Source organism: Sinohyriopsis cumingii, chromosome 15 (assembly GCF_028554795.1).
Source record: "Sinohyriopsis cumingii isolate HCF-2022 chromosome 15, ASM2855479v2, whole genome shotgun sequence".
Classification (NCBI taxonomy): Eukaryota; Metazoa; Mollusca; class Bivalvia; order Unionida; family Unionidae; genus Sinohyriopsis; species Sinohyriopsis cumingii.
The window spans coordinates 55,376,391-55,395,467 of NC_142975.1; the positions used below are offsets into that span (position 1 = coordinate 55,376,391).

Sequence of the window (19,077 nt, forward strand, 5' to 3'; positions counted from 1 at the left end):
TACAGAGTGGTACATATCTATGGCTCACTTAAGGCATTGCATGTTTCTATTTCTGTGGCTCAATTACAGTGTGATATATTTATACGACTCACTTGTAGCATGGTACACTCTTTTGGCTTAAATGAATAGTAATGAAACTGTATTAATAACCTCTTAACCATGGAACCTAAAACAGAAGGATACCTTGATTCTAATTTTCAATATTTGTCTTTGTTTATTATTGTTTCTGTCTTCATCCCTCCTCCTCACTGTTAAATTAATTAAACTGTCTGCCTGTATCTTCTACAGTAATTTAAATCTGACAGTCTGCTCTCTGCCCATTCCTAACACCTTATGCAATGTCTACCTGTCTGACAGTCTGTTCCCTGTCAATCCTTAACACCTTATGCACTATCTACCTGCATGATAGTCTGTTCCCTGCCTATTCCTAACACCTTATGCACTATCTACCTGATGACAGTCTGTTCCCTGCCAATCCCTAACACCTTATGCACTATCTACCTGACTGACAGTTTGTTCCCTGCCAATCCGTAACACCTTATGTGCTATACACCTGACTGACAGTCTGTTCCCTGCCAATCCCTAACACCTTATGCACTATACACCTGACTGACAGTCTGTTCCCTGCCAATCCGTAACACATTATGCACTATCTACCTGCCTGAGGGTCTGTTCCCTGTCAATCCGTAACACCTTATGCGCTATACACCTGTCTGATAGTCTGTACCCTTCCTATTCCTAACACCTTATGCACTATCTACCTGACTGACAGCCTGTTCCCTGCCTATTCCTAACACCTTATGCAACGTCTACCTGTCTGACTGTCTGTTCCCTGCCTATTCCTAACACCTTATGCACTTTCTACCTGCCTGACAGTCTGTTCCCTGCCAATCTCTAACACCATATGTGCTCTCTAGTCTGTTCCCTGCCATTCCTAATACCTTATGCACTATCTACCTGATGAGTGTTCCCTGCCAATCCCTAACACCTTATGTACTATCTACCTGCCTGACAGTCCTGCATAACCCTAACAACATATGTACTCTCTACATGTCTACCATGTTATGTTAGATTCATTCCATCAAACACAAAACATAAAACATAAAATCACTCCCACCAAAAACATCAATTTGTCACTTCCATTTACTTTGCACAAATAGCAAATTCAGCCTCTGAATCTGGCCATCTCTATAATTTAACTTTTTTATTTTCCTAACAAATCTTCACAATCACATGAGCATTCTTAACTGGGAGGTGTCTGCAATATTTATTTATTACATATTAAATGATTTTTCCATTACAAGAAAACATTAAGTGTACCTTTTATTTGTGTCTCACATGATGTCCTGACATGAGACAGCAGTAAATCCATTTCTTCTTTCATGGCTTGATCTCGTGCCTCCATAAATGCATGAATATCCTGCAGGGCTGACTTTTGCTGACGCAGTGAAAACTTTATTCCTGGAAGACCTCGTTCATATCTACGCACTTTTTCTCTGAAAATACAAGCAATTTTACATGAATTGTAAACTGAAACAATCTTTTACTCATATTCTAATTCATACAGCTATATCCTCTTCATGTAGGTAAGTTATTGATTAGAAAGGTGTATAATAAGCATACATTCTGCCAATCTGATTAATTTCTAACATCATCTGAGGTCAAAGTTGCTATATTATATTTATACTATTTTTATATTTATACTATTTTTATATTTATACTATTTTTATATTTTTACTATTTTTACCATAATAGATGTAACCCATCTCCCAGATATAAAGTTTTAAATTATTACTCTGAGTGTCATTTGAATTTGTTTATATAGGGTTATTTCATATATATATATATATATATATATATATATATATATATATATATATATATATATATATATATATATATATAACAGAAGGGAGTTAGGGGGAGAGGGACACTTTTTATGAATATTAAATAAATGAAGTAAAATCTACAATGATATAAAAAATGGAAAAATATTAGTTCAGATCCTTCTCAGCATCTATCTTGGACATAATCAAACATCTACACAAATCCTACTGATATTCAATGTTTGATTGTTTAGATTACCATATGTACTTGCTTAAAAGTTCAGGCCAACTGCAGACCGCACAGATTAAGAACTGTCATTACCACCATGTCGGCCAATTCTGCGCGTTGGGTAATTCTGCGCAACGATACGTCATTTCTGTAAACATTGGATCACATGCTATTTTGGGTCAAAAATCCATTTTGTCTCCAGAAAGAACAATCAACATTAATTAAGAAAAGTGATATTCATAAAGTGTACAAAAATATCCCACATTTAGACTCAAAATAAACATAAAAATGTGATTTCTAAATGGCAATGTGAAGACCCACTCCATGACCTTCTTGAACCTGTAACCCAGAAAATTTTATTTAGACCTACTATGCATCTTTTAGAATCATACAAATAAATACATTATATAAAAGATGGAAATGTGTACCTTAAAACAAAACTGTATTTTAATCCAAGTTTCCAATTTTGCAAGAAGTTGTCCCACACGTACAAAATCATCTGCTACCCAATGTGTCTACTTGCCGCTAGAACATAAATTATCAACAAATTCCCCGGCGTATAGTCTGTTTCTAAATTCTGTAGTAATCTTTCCCCATCAACAAGATGTTGTAATCACATTACATCCTATTCATTGTTGTTTCTCTTCCACGTAATAGCTTATTTTTCATAAAATGTTGAGCTTTACTTTTTTACAAGATCAGTTTAGTTTCCTTAATATCTCTTGCCAATTATTGGCATTTTTACATTGAATTTTGTAAAACTAGCTATAAACCTGACCTAATTACTTGACTAAACTGCTGATGGAAACAGTCCAAAGTAACATATTTCAATTCTGTAGCCCGATGGATAAACATTACATCTTTTCAAAGCTATGTGCAGAATAGGCAGACATATCAAGAGTCAGGAAAACACGGGAGTGGTATCCTATGTGTCAAAAATTAATATTATTTTTAACAGAATATTCTGATGACAATTCCATCTTTTCAAATGGTAAGCATTGCTGTATTTTATTTTTGTCAATCGCTCGAATTCGGTATGCGTTTTGCTTCAATATTGGAAACAAAAACCTTAAGTGCGCAGAAATGCCCGACAGTAGTGTACATAATATGCCAGCAGATCTGTGTCTGTTTAACTTATTACAAGCTAACAGTAAAACAAGAGCTTAGATCTTTATCTGCTGGCACACTATGTGATGGTGGATCAGGGTATATGTTGTTTGCAGTTGGATTCAACTTATAAGAGAGTATATACAGCATCTGAATCTTATAAAGTTTTCTAAGCCCGTATTTCTTAAAGAAACAGGTTGATACAATTAAATCAGTACTAACATTGTGATAAACCAGAGAAAACAAGTAAATGGCAATGTATCATGAACAGCACATGATACAATGTTATTTCAACCTAATGACCTTGATTTTTGTGATCAGGTATAATATGGTGTGGACATGGGTAAAGTTTTAAGTGATGGCCTGGATAAGGAAATAGACCACTGACTCACATTATCCTTGCTTTGACTTTGACCCTTAGGCAGTAGTACAATTGTTAACGTGTCAGACACTGTCAAGTCATGTCATATCAAGAGCTAAAGTTTCACTGGCTCAAAAGTTATATCTGCATATAGAGATCTATATCTTACCTTGCCATGACACTGACCTTGAAGCTGGAGGCATGGCCATGGTATATGACACACTGTCCAGTCATGATATATAACTGGTTACAGTGTTATTATATATCTTCAGTAGTTCAAGGACATGGATAACAAGGCAAAAATACATTATCTCTCCTACAACCTTGACCTTCAGAAATACGGTATGGCGGTGGCAATCAACGTGCCTGCCAGTCATGAGATAAATATGTGGGTAAAGCTTCACCAACTGTTAAAACATTAAGGGTCATACAGTTTATAGAGATATGGACAAATAAATGGGCAGATAAAAGATGCCCTAACACAATACCATTCCCCAACTTGAGACAGGCATATAAGAATCAATACCTTTACTTCTTTGAGGGGTCAAAACAAATAATATACCCTAAATATAGTTATGGTAGACACCAACAGCATAACTGCCATATTACCAGACAGTATTGGTGGTGGGGTCTGGGGACTCAAAAAGTGTTATGAAGTCACAATGGGGGAGGCAGTGTCTGCCCTGTAAAAAAGTGGTATCCAATTTAGAGTAAGTTATATTTTCATATAAGCCTATTAAAAATTACTGGAATTCAAGTCTGATAAAAAAAGAAAGAAAATAACATCTCTGTTTTCTCTGAAGCATTTAATATACTTACAAGCCAAAAATAGTCTGTATTTTAACATTTTCCAATATAATCATCATTTACATGTGCCCAAACTCAAAACCACACAAATTTAACAGATTAATATTTTCTTCACTAGATGCAGCCTTTGCTGCTTTCAATAGTTAAGAGATTGGGTTCAAGGTCATACAAATGGCATCTGTGTTCATCTTGGCAATCATCTGAGACTGGATGGCACTGTTATTTAAACTTCCCTTAAAGATCTTGTTGAACTTTTCTTAGCATAGAAAACAATCTTTCTTGATCTGCATTACTCAGAGGGAGTAGCAAATATGCTCAGTGGCACTGCTATATTGACAGATGTCATACACTACAGAATGACTAATGTTGATAAGGTCTTTACAGTGCAAAAAATAAAATGCTTCCCCTTGCAGCTGCACTTCATAAAATCAAACTCCATTCAGCTGTTCTGAAATTTAGTTTTTCTTGTTTTGCAGATGCCTCATACTTATGTAAATTACAGCTCCATTGCTTTTAAAAAGTGAACCACACTTGTACACTTGCCAAATTAATTGTGAGTGGAATTTTATATATGGGGTAAAATCTAACTTACAATAAACATTTATGCTCATCACAAACTTGCCAGAAATCTTTAATAATGATGGCTTAAACATTCTCATTCTAGGCACTGATGTGTAATAACATTCTCATTCTAGGCGCTGATGTGTAATAACATTCTCATTCTAGGCTCTGATGTGTAATAACATTCTCATTCTAGGCACTGATGTGTAATAACATTCTCATTCTAGGCTCTGATGTGTAATAACATTCTCATTCTAGGCACTGATGTATAATAACATTCTCATTCTAGGCTCTGATGTGTAATAACAGTCTCATTCTAGGCTCTGATGTGAAATAACATTCTCATTCTAGGCTCTGATGTGTAATAACATTCTCATTCTAGGCACTGATGTGTAATAACATTCTCACTGTAGGCTCTGATGTGTAATAACAGCCTCATTTTAGGCACTGATGTGTAATAACATTCTCATTCTAGGCTCTGATGTGTAATAACATTCTCATTCTAGGCACTGATGTGTAATAACATTCTCATTCTAGGCTCTGATGTGTAATAAGAGTCTCATTCTAGGCTCTGATGTGTAATAACATTCTCCTTCTAGGCTCTGATGTGTAATAACATTCTCCTTCTAGGCTCTGATGTGTAATAACATTCTCATTCTAGGCTCTGATGTGTAATAACATTCTCATTCTAGGCACTGATGTGTAATAACATTCCATTCTAGGCACTGATGTGTAATAACATTCTCATTCTAGGCACAGATGTGCAACAACATTTGTTCTTCAGTACATGTCTTTATTGTTATACTTAACTCAAACAAAGTGTATTTTACTGTAATTTTAGCTTGATGGCCTGTCTACAGCAGTGTTCAAAGGACTTGATATGTTATCATTTTAGCTCAGTCAATTATGTAATACGTGAAATGGAGGTTGTTCATCTTTGATTGCTTTACATTTCAATCGACTCCACGGTAATGAGATGTATAAACTGCCTAGAGAATCATTTTACATGGGCTCCAAGCAAGACTTTTTGCTGTTAAAACATACTACACACTTTGGACATGTACAGCTGTGGTAAAAAAAAAATCTTTTTTTATTCCAAAATTATTGAAAATAATTTTTGTTCTAAACATGACTGTCAGGAGATTTGGGAGTCCAAAATTGAGTTTTTCACATGAAATGTTATGTTGTGGCAGGTGAGCCAAAAACTAAATAAGAACCCCTTATTTCACATACAATGCATAGTCAGGGTACATTGTTTCAATGAATTCCCTGCATTAATTAATAACTTATACTTTCCCAAAATTTGCCATTACAGAAGAGGTTTATTGTAATAACAACATTTTTGCAACTTAGAATTACCTGTACTGTTCACAGGATTTGTCAGCATCTGTCAGTCTATCCTGGATATCTTCCTTCTCCCGTTTTAATCTGCATGAAATGTCTTCTTGATTTTTCAAGTTATTACTTAAGGTGGCAATCCTTGAAAACAGCAAAGGAAAGATGAATCAGCTTCATATGTCATTTTTATCAAAACAGCTTATGCTGAAACATGAAGTAGAGTAGAAACCTGTTTATCCAGTACCTAAAAAGGAGCTACAAAACTTGTCCTTTATGGACTGTTGTTCTTACTGAAAGGGTTGATAATAAAATTAACACAAAGAGAAAGACAAGTTCAACTGAACTTATTTTTTGGCCTACAAAAGATTCAAATATGGACAATGGTGTCTTTAATATAGAAGGCTGTCCCAAACCCCTTGGTCTTAATCATTCATACCTTTGCATTATATTAGTTTTCATTTTTATGCCACATAAATTATAATATGAAAGATAACATTTTACAGAAGCAAATGCATAGGATTTAAATTTGGCATGTCCCAATCAACAACCCTTATAATAATTTACAGTGAGAATTATTTGGAGGGATAATGTGGAACAGTGGCTTCTGTCCATTTTGGACAGGTGTCCTTTAATAGGTATTATTTCAATAAAGATTTCAGTGGCAATTCCCATAATAGCAGGACCAAGTGATCTTAATATTACTCACTGGCATATATAGCTAAACAGTTGGTCATTTCACTAAACAGGCTTATGTCTTATTATTACAACAAAACATGTGTAAACTATATGCCTAACCTTATAGCACATTGATTTTACTTATTTTACCATGTCCTGATACAACTTTCTTCTAAAGATATCAGTATAATTAATTTCCATAATCCTAGTTGTCCAAGATTTTTTCAATTATAATCAGAAATTGCATTGTTACTGCGTTGACTAACACAGCCAGTCAGATACAAAGATACCTCATTAATAACCATGGATGTTGACCACAACTGTACTCATCCAGATTCTTGGGTTAATTAAGCCTAATAATCAGTGTGTGTGTGTTTTATTGAAATTTTAACGTAGATTTAACAATTTTTCAGTCATATTGCTATGATGTCTGCAGTGTGGCAGTTTATAGTGATGCCTAGCACTGGGGCATCATGACGCAGATATGTAGTATGATGTCCCACACAGTCACACAATCCTGACTGTTACCAGGCCAATCAGCCCTAACACTAACCTCTAAATGTTGAGTGCCTTGCGAAGCAGCTGTTAGTACCATTTTTATAAGTCTTTGGTATGACTCAGCATTGAGGTCAAACCCGCTACCTCTGCATCTGAGGCAGACACTCTGACCACTAGGCCACCAAAGTAGCCTCATATCAACCAAGTTTGATCAAAACTGGATAATAAATATAGTCTGTAAAGTGATAAACCTCATTTGTGGCTCTTATTCTATATCAAACCAACCAAAAATATTGATGATGAAAGCCCATATTTCAAGTTTTATAGAAACCAGATTAGAAATTTGGTTTCCATAGTGGAAACAAGTTTAGCCAATCAAATGCAAGGCTACCTGATTAACATGCATGGATCTCTCATTATCAAATTCATCCAATATCTTGTGATCTAAGCATATTATTCCAAATTTAATCAAACATAACAGGAACAAAGATACCTGCATGGTAATAGGCTTGGCCAATCAGATGCAAGACCAACTCATTAATATGCATGGATCTCATCAATCATTATCTAACTTGTCCAAGGTCTTTATATATATATATATATATATATATATATATATATATATATATATATATATATATATATATATATATATATATGTATGTAATAAATTGACTACAAACAGTGCAAAACTAGTATCTAGCTAGCCTAAGCACTTTCGACTCTTAATGAGTCTTTTTCAAATGCAAATACAAAACATAGACAAGGCAAACAAATAAAACAGACAAACCGATGTCTTTGTAAAACTTTACATGACTATGACTTGTTGCAGATGCTGAAAGATATTTTATATTGACCAAGAAATCAATGAGCCATAGCGTCATCTGTTATTTTATGTAAATTTATGTACACACAAATTATATCCGGGATATTTCATTGTTATAGTTGTAATTATAGGTTATTGGGTGACTAATAAGCAAATTTAGAGAATCATTGAAAAGAGAACATGCCGTCTGCAACAAGGTAATTTTATTTGTGAATGGCTGTCTTTTTCTAGTCTTCTTGGTTTAAACCACTAAGTTTCAATATTCTATGGCAGCACATCCAGTAGATTCCTTTTCTTTCCTGGTTTTGGAACTCCATTTTGGGTTGTGAGCAATTGCTATAAGTGTTATATCACCGAAAGTGTGGCCATGGCAGGAGAAGTGTTCTGAGACTGGGCTTCTGTACAGCTTCTCTGTCATCCAATCAGATCTAAGAAGGTTTATCCTTTTGTGTAGTTTTTCAGTTTCTCCAACATTCTGGATGCTACAGATCTTATATGTGATGAGATAAATTACATTCTCTGCTTTGCAAGTTTTGTTTGATCCATGTGTGTTCAGTTTTTCTTTATGCAAGATCTGTAGCATCCAGTATTGTCAGAGAAACTGAAAAACTTTTACAAAGACAAAGGTTTGTTTGTTTTATTTGTTTGTCTTGTCTATGTTCTGCATTTGACTTTGAAAAAGACTCATTAAGAGTTGAAAGTGCTTACACTAGCTAGATACTAGTTTGGCACTGTTCATAGTCAGTTTATTACATTTATCTTAATCAATCCCTGACAAACGTGATCCCTTGCTGGATCCAGTGCAATTGAAAGGACTGTTATTCACCATGGTCAGTCAATCATATGCAAAATCACCTCAAAAACATGCATGGATCCCTCTCATTATCGAATGTGTCCAAAATCTTTATGATAGAAGGCAGTATTCCGAATCTGATCAAAATCAGATGAGAAATATGGTCTCCAGAAATGATAACAATCTTTGCCAATCAGATGAGAAATATGGTCTCCAGAAATGATAACAATCTTTGCCAATCAGATGCAAGATTGCCCCATAAATATGCATAGATCTTGCCAATTACTGAATTCATCAGAGCTAGAAAGGGTAGATGGCATGTGTTACACATACACTGATTTTTCAAGGGCAGCCTTAGTAATCAACCACATCAAACTGATCTCATGGTGGATGGAGCTGCTTGCTAATTAGCCTACCTCTACAGTCAAACTAATACTGTCAAGCAATCAATAAGGCATCAACCTTCATGTCTCAAGTAATGTGTCAGGTAATAACCCAATCAAACTTACACTCTAATTGAACCTTGGTAGAAATCTATCCTTTTTATAGAAGAGTTTCTGTCTTTGCAATCAAGTATCATTTGAAATCAGTAAAACCTAACTTAAAAGATAACTCCTATGACAGACCACCTGTCCTGAGAGCTACTTATCAACACACAGATTTATCAATTATATAGTGTTATAACTTGTCATAAGAGACCACTTGTCTTCAGAGATCATGATTTTTGGCAGAAGGGGTGGTCTTTCAAGAGAGGTTTTGTTAAACAAGGAAACTGATGTACATACGCTGCCTCCTTGACTGTGATTGTCATCTCATATTCTCCCCTCTGATCCTGGAGTGCTTCTACCTCCTTTTGAAGGTCTGCCTCTCTATCTTCTAGACCTTTATATCGCTCAAGTTCTTTCTCCAGGGACTTCATCCTGTTCTCCAAATTCTTAATTTCACTATGAATTAGGTAGCTCACTCCACAGTATCTGAAATTATTATCATTATTCTTCTCATTTTTGTAATATACGTGTAGTTTCAAAAAACATGCCCAGAGACATGGGGATGCAAGACTGTTGGTTCTGGGATACTGAATTCTGGTGGTACGTTTTCCAAACATAAAATAACTCACAAAGAGAAAATTGAGTAATAATTCAAAACAAGGAAGATATTATGGTTGCAAAGATTACAATATTTAAGCATATTCTCCAGTCATCTGAAGCAAACACTGGCTATTTTTGTTTTAACCTCCTTCAAGTTTTAGATTTTTAAATTTGTTGGACCATTTAGTATCAGTATCAGTAGCATTATTTTATAATCCTCCTACTCTTCCTTATCATCATCATTGCCGTTACAATGATATCCTACATTGTTTCTGGTTTACCATCTAACTAAAGGATGGATGAATGGGCTGACAGGCAGAGAGATAGGTAATGATATAAATAATAAAACACAAACAAGCAAATGATTGAATGAACAAATGAGTACATAAATATACAAATAAACAAACAAACAAAAATTGCAAAATCAAACTTACTTGCACACAGTTTTATCTTTTTCCATTTTTCTAATTTCATCAGGTAAGGGATGCTGTGGATTGTACCTCTCAAATGTTTCTTCTACCTTATCCGCCATCATGGTTCTACTAGTGGTAATCTCATAGTTCTAGTAGTGTTATCTGTTTTACAGTAAAAAATATAAATGTAAATATTCTCTAAGGTTATGTAACTGTAAAAGAGCTCAAGATAAAGATTTCAGAAATTGGTTACTTTACTCCCTGAACAGAATTAAATTAGATTGGATGTATTTTGAAAACCACAAAACATAAACATATTCTTCCAGCAAAGAACCTTAATCATCAAGGTATTAATGATGCCTTTTTGCATGCATCAAAGTCTTAATGATCCAGATTAATTACGGGTAGATTTAATTATATGAATCTGTTTGGGTTAATGTTCTCACAATGATGAAGTATTATTATTTCAGACATGAAACTGATATTATGCCAAACACACTGTTTGCATTGATCAGACACATCATCACAAAACATGGAATGTGCTAATTAGAGTAGGAGCAACATAAGCACATAATACTGGATTAAATGCCTCAAATCAAACTAGTTTGCATAATTTGATTGTATGTAACAATATCATAATGCATTTTTGTCAGTTTGTTTGCATATCTAGAGCTCTGCTATAAATAAAATGCTAAATATAAAACTGACATGAATGCATCTATCATGACATGACATACATGGGTTTATCTCTGCACGGAATTGTGCAGCTGCTAAGAATATGTACTTGTCAACAACATCTGATATTCCTCGTTTTTAATTATTTTTTATTTTAGGTAAAGTATAATGAAATATCTGACATATGCTTTTGAACAACATTTCAATTTTTAGTTGCCATATTCTCTTCTCAAAATGGTTGTGGCACATCAGTTAAAGAATCTGGTGTTACTTGTCTTGTTATATTTCCTTTTAAACAAGGTAAATTAATTCATGTTGTGGTGATCCATACTCAAACAAGAACACTTAAAACATCCTGTGCTAAAAGCATCAAATCACGTTATTCATTCTAAGAAATCAAAAGTATGTATGCAAAAGCTGGTACACCTCCAATGTAACAAAATATTGTGACACTCAAATATGTACAAATTTTGCAACAAACCACACACTGAGTGAATATAAAATGTATGAGAAAGTTCTGATTCACATTAAAATATAAATATCATCTTTCTTCACTACAAATGTAAATTCAATATTTTTATTGGCAAAGAACATATTTTTTTCTCGGTCGTCTATATATTCTTCTGTGCAGTTGAAAGCCAAATATCAACCTAATATTTAAATTTTCTGACTGATACATATTGCAAAGAAAATGTTTAGTACGTTTCCTAAAGTGAAAAAGTCATGATTATATAGCACTTATTTTTTTATGCTTCATCATGTCCCTTGGCGCTGATCTGCTTATGGATTATATCTGTACAGTATAGTTCTCTACATTTTTCCACAGAGACTACTGCAGTGATTTCAATTCAATAACTATTTTCAAACTTACTAAAAGTATTATGATCAGCTATATGTATTAAAGAGTCATTGTTTCTTCATGGAAACAGTGCTAGCCGATGTGTTGTGCAGTAGAAACGAACAGACTTTCGCCATGTTGAAACCAATGACAACATCCGGGCACCTGCTAAGTGGTACAAAAAATTATCAACACGTATTCCGCTCGTGTGCGACAGAGAAGCTGTAACTACGATTTACCGTATACGGCAATATTTCCACAATAAATAACAAAACCATATGACCAATCAATAAGAACAGTAAAGCAACAACAACAAGAATACCAATAATAATAATAATAATAATAATAATAATAATAATAATTTTTTAAAATCATCATCATCATCGTCGTTGTCATCGAGCAGTGTCTATTAGATGAAACATTGTGCTTTATATTTATGTTATCAGTCAGAACATTTAAAATGATTTTAATGATTATTTGCAATTTTGTCAATTAATTTAAGCGTTTAGTCTCAGTTTTATTATTCTTGAAATTCGTTAAAAGAAGATAAGCAAAATAAGGGAAGAATAAGTGAAATTCAGTAACTTTCTGATCAATAATGCAAAGAACAGTTATTTCTTATGTGAAAATGCAGATCAAACATGAAAATGTGGTTGACTTGTAAGCACAACTTACAAATGTTCACTAAAATCAACAAAGCAAATGATTTAAATAATTAAGTTCTTTTATTCTTTAGTTGAATTATTAATTTATTTTCTCTAATCAAGTGATTTAAATTATTTTTTAAATTAATTAAATCCTAAAAGAATTAGAAGAAAAATAAGTTATGAGACCACTAAAAATATGATAGATTTGGACTTTGATAAATCCTCACAAAATCATGAGGCACTTGAAGGGACTGATGTCCAAATAGATATTTCCAGGAATTTAAATGACCATTTCTACTTTTTAATTGCTGAATTTTGAAACCATTTTTGAAATGCTTGAGAATGATTTTCAAATTAGCCACTGTAGTAGTTACAATGGATGTAAAAGATACACCATTTTCATTTAGGATAAACTAATGAATTAGTGAAACGATTTTCAATATGTTCATTGTGGCTGTCGAATTTGAGGTCAGACTGTTTGTATTCAAGACCAACTAGATATCAAAAGGTGTCTTCTGATTAAAACTCTACATCATTATGATTTCCCATTTAGGAGAAGAAGAAATAACAAGATTTTCATTATGACCATGATGGCTGTACTGGATGTCAGATCAGCAGCACCATTAACACCATTTTCATAACGGGAAACTAGACATCATAAGAGGTCTTCTGGTGAAAAACACAATTTTGATATACCTTCCATTCTAGGAGAAGCAGCAATACAAGTTTGAAGATGGGCACTGTGGCAACCACATTGGATATCCTATCTGCACAATTGTTGTATAAGACACCTAACCAACATAAGAAAACCCAATGATGACTTTCTGTTCAAGAGTACCAATAACAAGACATTAAAGATAGCTTATGTCATGGCAATTTTGAATTTCAGATCAGCACCATTTTCAATGAGAACCAACTAGACTTCATAAGAAGTCATTTGGTGACAGGCTGACATGACCATGCATTGAGGTTGACAAGATTTTCAAGATGGCTGCTATAGTTGCCATACTGGATGTCTGTGATGTACTACTTCATTCTGGACCAACTAGACACAAAAGAAGTCTTCTAGTGAAACCCAATGTTGAAATGACTTCAAATTCAGGATGGATGATAACAAGATTTTTTTTCAAGATAGTCATAGTAGTACTGGTCATCAGATTAGCACCATTTTCAATTAGGACCAACCAAGTCATATAAGAAGTCTTCTAATAAGAACCACAGGCTAATATGACCATCCACTGATGAGGAGTAGCAATAATAAGATTTTCAAGATGGCCACTTTGGTGGCCATATTGGATGTCCAAGTGGAACTGTTTTCATTTAGGACCATATAGAAATCATACAAAGTCTTTGAATAAAATGATGTGATTATCCATTCAAAAAGAGTAGTACCGGTAATAAGATTTTGAAAATGGCTGCTGTAATGGCCATGTCTGACCAAACAGACCTTGGGAAGAATCATCCAGAAGTTCAGGATCATTGATAACAAACTTGGATGGATCAGAAGATGAACATTTCAATGAAGTGGCATAAGGTCTTCTGGTCTAAGATCAGCAGAGTTAAAATAAAGAGTTTCTTGTCATACTGAGTTATTTAGGGTCTGTCTGTATGTATGTATGTATGTATGTATGTGTGTGTGTGTGTAATTATTTTTATTTGTTTTTACTTTGCAATGAATATGAAAGTGGGTATACAAGGGATATACATGTACCCATACTTGTCTCTTCATTGGTTTGTCTATCCATCCATCTCATGGTCATGTTTTGCTTTTAGGTCAGGAAAGTCATAGGAGTGGGGCTGGTGGGGCATTTATAAGAATACATTTCTATTTCTGCCTTATTTTCTGTTGCAAATAGCATAAATCCTGATCTGATGGCCCATCATGCAGTGGTAAATCTGGTCTCTGCTCTTCTGAACTGCAGTGGTTGATATGGGTTTCTAATTGTGTGCACAGTGCTCCATCACTATAAGGCACCTCATTATAAGGTGATCTGTTTTATAAGGTGTGTATGGTAATGGATCCTATTTCATTATTTAACATAGTACCATCATCCTCAGTGGGTTACCTCCCTTTGGTAGGTAATACCACTGCCACAACAGTGTAAATTTGTTAGCAAAATGCCACCCAAGAAAATTGTATGCTTAGCTAACTTAGTTAACTGAGATTGCATCTGCTCAGGTCTTGTCTTGGATTCAAGGCAAAAACTGAAAACTTTACCTGATGCATAGGAAGAAAATATCAGGAATTATTAAATTGCTGAGAACGAGCACAGTGAGGATATTATAAAGTTCCTTGCAACAGATTTGACAATATACCAATGCCATCACCATAAGGTGCATCTGAGATGTCATACACAGTCTGGTTCTTTTCTCTTTGTTTGATTGATTTCAATTTGTGATGAGAGAAGTATGGTAGCATCCAGTCAAGATGCTTCACTAATAATATGCATAAAAGATGATGTACTAAGGTTTAGATGACCCAGAGGTCAAAGCAGTATAATGACAGCAATATATTCTGAAAAAGTATGAGCTGTGAGGAATGTGATATGTATAACATATAAGGTAACCATTAACAACATCATAGTGAGGGAATAATGTATATGTGATTTTTTTTATAATGGCAATTGAGGTTTGTCACAGTGAGGAACCACCTGGGTAATATGCAACCTCTCTTTACCAGACAATGAAGGAACAGAACAATTTTTACAGTTTAATAACTTGGAAGCTGATTAAATGAAGCAAAATGTCTTGAAGAAATAAGACTTTTAGTTTAGAAAACAGCTGGATGGTGGCCATTACAGAAAGGTAACAGCAACAAGAAGTTTGATTGAATGTGAGAGAGCCTTGGTGGGAAGAGTCCAAAAAAGAATTAAGAGAAAATCAAGATAAAAGTATTTTGTGTTTGTGACTGCTGAGTGTTTAACCCATCTTGTATTTTGTTAGTATTATCAAGATCATATTGGATGTAAGACAAAAACCATTTTCATTTAAGATCATCTAGACATCATAAGGAGTCGTTTGGTGAAAACGTCATTGGACAAGACCAACCATCAAAGAGTAATAGAAATAGCACGATTTTCAAAATGTCTACCATGCAGCCATAGTAGAAGTCAGATCAGCACCATTTTAGTTTAGAGTAGACAAGATATCATAAGAAGTCTTTTAGAAATCCATGTTGATTTGGCAATCCATTGAGAAGCAGCAATAACAACATTTTCAATATGGCTTCCATGGTGGCTGTTTTGAAACTTTTGTTATTGCTACTCCTCAGACTGGCATATTTCAATCTAGTACCAGCTAGATATCATCAGAAGTCATTTTAGGTGGTGCTCTACATTTTTTTGTTGTTGCATTGGGTCATATTTTTAAAGAATTTCCCTAATTTTCCTCACTGGCTATTTGTAAAAAAGACCTTTATGTCTTAGATATTGTTAAAAGTACTTTTAATTCCATTTATTTTGCTTATGATTGATGGATGTAAATTAGGTTGTAGAATATACAGCTTGGCTTTGATTCAGATGTGCATCCAAAAACTGCTAACTCTGCTTGGTCATTTTCACTTTCTAAATTGTAAAAAAAAAACAATAACATTTTTTCAACATTTTATATATTTTGCAATTCATTCATTGCACTTTCAGAAGCTGGTATTGTCTGGTCTGACAAAATCGGTTTTCCCTATGTTAATAAGTGCTAAAAATAGTTTACTTTAGACTAATTCAGGCTGATATTTCCAGAAAACGAGAGCAGCCAGTTTGGTTAGCTGTGTGCTTAGATCATGTACAATTTCCACAAGTACAATATCCAAAAACTTTCAGCCACAGTACATGAAAGTAACGTACAGGTATGCAACCATTCTCTCCACTGTACATGTTGCAAATGCAAACAACCTCACCTTACACCTGTCACTCTCTTAGAAGTTCATATCCACTGAACATGTGACCCCTAATGAAAACCCCATACTGATATGACCATCCATTCTGGAGGGGTAGCAATAGCATGAGTTTCAAGATGGCCACTGTGTTGGCCACAATGGATATCTGAGCAGGGCTTTGGCCACAATTATTACTTCTGCATCAGTACCCATGAACTTACTCTATTTATAGTCTCTCATTTGGTGGTGATATAAGAGTTAGATTAAGGCATTCTCGATACTGGTTTAAAGGTAACCATTTATTCTTTAGAATGTGAATATTACAGTGTGGTTATCTGTGTGTATTTTGGCACCAGTACACTGTGAGCAAAGAGGCACTTATGCATGTCCTGAAGTAAAATTTGTAACCCATGGCCTGTTGCTTTGTTTCCAGTCCAGTCTCTCAAAAAATGCCATAAAACCTTTAATACAACTTTCAGTGTGAGTTCATCTTTGAAGATACTTTAGATTAGGTACGATTTATTAGGATTTGAACACACTAGAAAGTTATCCCAATACATAAAAGTATCCCACTATACCACTATGTAATAGGATCCCACTATACCACTATGTAATAGTATCCCACTACACCACTGTGTAATAGTATCCCACTATGTAATTGTACCCCACTATGCCACTATGTAATAGTATCCCACTATACCACTATGTAATAGTATCCCACTATACCACTATGTAATAGTATCCCACTACACCACTATGTAATAGTATCCCACTATGTAATTGTACCCCACTACACCACTATGTAATAGTATCCCACTACACCACTATGTAATAGTATCCCACTATGTAATTGTACCCCACTACACCACCATGTAATTTTATCCCACTATACCACTATGTAATAGTATCCCACTACACCACTATGTAATAGTATCCCACTACACCACTATGTAATAGTATCCCACTATGTAATTGTACCCCACTACACCACTATGCAATGGTATCCCACTATGTAATAGTATCCCACTATGCCACAATGTAATAGTATCCCACTACACCAGTATGTAATAGTATCCCACTATGTAATTGTACCCCACTACACCACTATGTAATAGTATTCCACTATACCACTATGTAATAGAATCCCACTACACCCCTATGTAATAGTATCCCACTATGTAATTGTACCCCACTATACCACTATGTAATAGTATCCCACTACACCACTATGTAATAGTATCCCACTACGTAATTGTACCCCACTACACCACTATGTAATAGTATTCCACTATACCACTAACATTATCCCAATACAGCTGTCTACGAAAAATTCCACTTTGGTATTTGCATATTTAAAGATATCAAATTCAATATTTATTACATATAGCTTCTTTCTAAAGTATAAAATGATAAACAGTAACATTTGTACTTACTTCTACATTAAGCTGAGAGTCAGGGGTTAGTTGTATAAATAGATTTGACTCTGTGTTGGACTTTAAAATTGGCAATCATTGTTACTGCGATGTAAGCTACTTGGGATTGTTTTGTTCTTTGTTTTTGTTTACAAAAATTAATTTGGATTCTGTGATTTTATTTGCAAAGACAGTGGGGAATTTGGCAGCTACATGCATACTGGGGGAATTTGGTAGCTACTTGCATACTAGGGGAATTTGGTAGCTACTTGCATACTAGAGGAATTTGGTAGCTACTTGCATACTAGAGGAATCTGACAGCTACCTTCATACAAGAGGAATTTGGAAGCTACTTGATTACTGGGGGAATTTGGTAGCTACTTGCATACTAGAGGAATTTGACAGCTACTTGCATACTAGAGGAATTTGACAACTACTTGCATACTAGAGGAATTTGACACCTACCTGCATACTAGAGGAACTTGACAGCTACTTGCATACTAGAAGAATTTGACAGCTACTTGCATACTTGAAGAAATTGACAGCTACTTGCATACTAGAAGAATTTGACAGCTACTTTCATACTGAAGGAATTCAGTAGCTACTTGTATTATAGAGAAATTTGGTAGCTACTTGCATACTGGGGGAATTTGAAATGTTCTCTTGTCTCTGCATGGCTATATGGGATTCATCTATTATGCAGGACATGTCATAATATCATAGGAGCTTCCAGCAAGCATTTTTACTAGCAAAGATATTCCCTTTCAGATAGCACTATATACTGGCCACACAAATGGCAGTTGTTTATAACATATATATGGAAGCCTATGTATGGAGATCTCTAAGAGGCACTGAAATGTGCTTACACTAAAATGTGCTTACACTAAAATGTGCTTACACTGAAATGCAGTAAAGGCATCAAAACACACTTGCATAAAAATGACACAGGAGCATCCAGATCTGTGTGTACAATGGGTAAAGCAACCACCTGTCTTTAGAGGCCACTTGTCCCACTTTTCAAAGTTGTTTGCTAATAACTGGATTGATTATAAATGGCTCGGAAAGACAATGATGAGTTAACTTTCTAAGGTGAATCATCAATGAAAGGACAA

The 19,077-nt window shown here is 34.5% G+C and overlaps 1 protein-coding gene across 1 annotated transcript in view; it reads right to left on the reverse strand.

Annotated features, from left to right (window-relative positions):
- LOC149781833 (uncharacterized) overlaps positions 1-12,170 on the reverse strand; it is a 50,780-nt gene extending 38,610 nt beyond the window's left edge. The window contains exons 1-5 of the mRNA XM_089934793.1: positions 12,069-12,170; positions 10,544-10,684; positions 9,807-9,995; positions 6,251-6,370; positions 1,321-1,496 (exon numbers count right to left, since the gene is read on the reverse strand). Of these exons, the coding sequence (XP_089790919.1) occupies positions 1,321-1,496; positions 6,251-6,370; positions 9,807-9,995; positions 10,544-10,644 (586 nt within the window). The 5' untranslated portion in view covers positions 10,645-10,684; positions 12,069-12,170. The remainder of the gene's footprint in view (positions 1-1,320; positions 1,497-6,250; positions 6,371-9,806; positions 9,996-10,543; positions 10,685-12,068) is intronic.
- Positions 12,171-19,077: the final 6,907 nt, after the last annotated feature.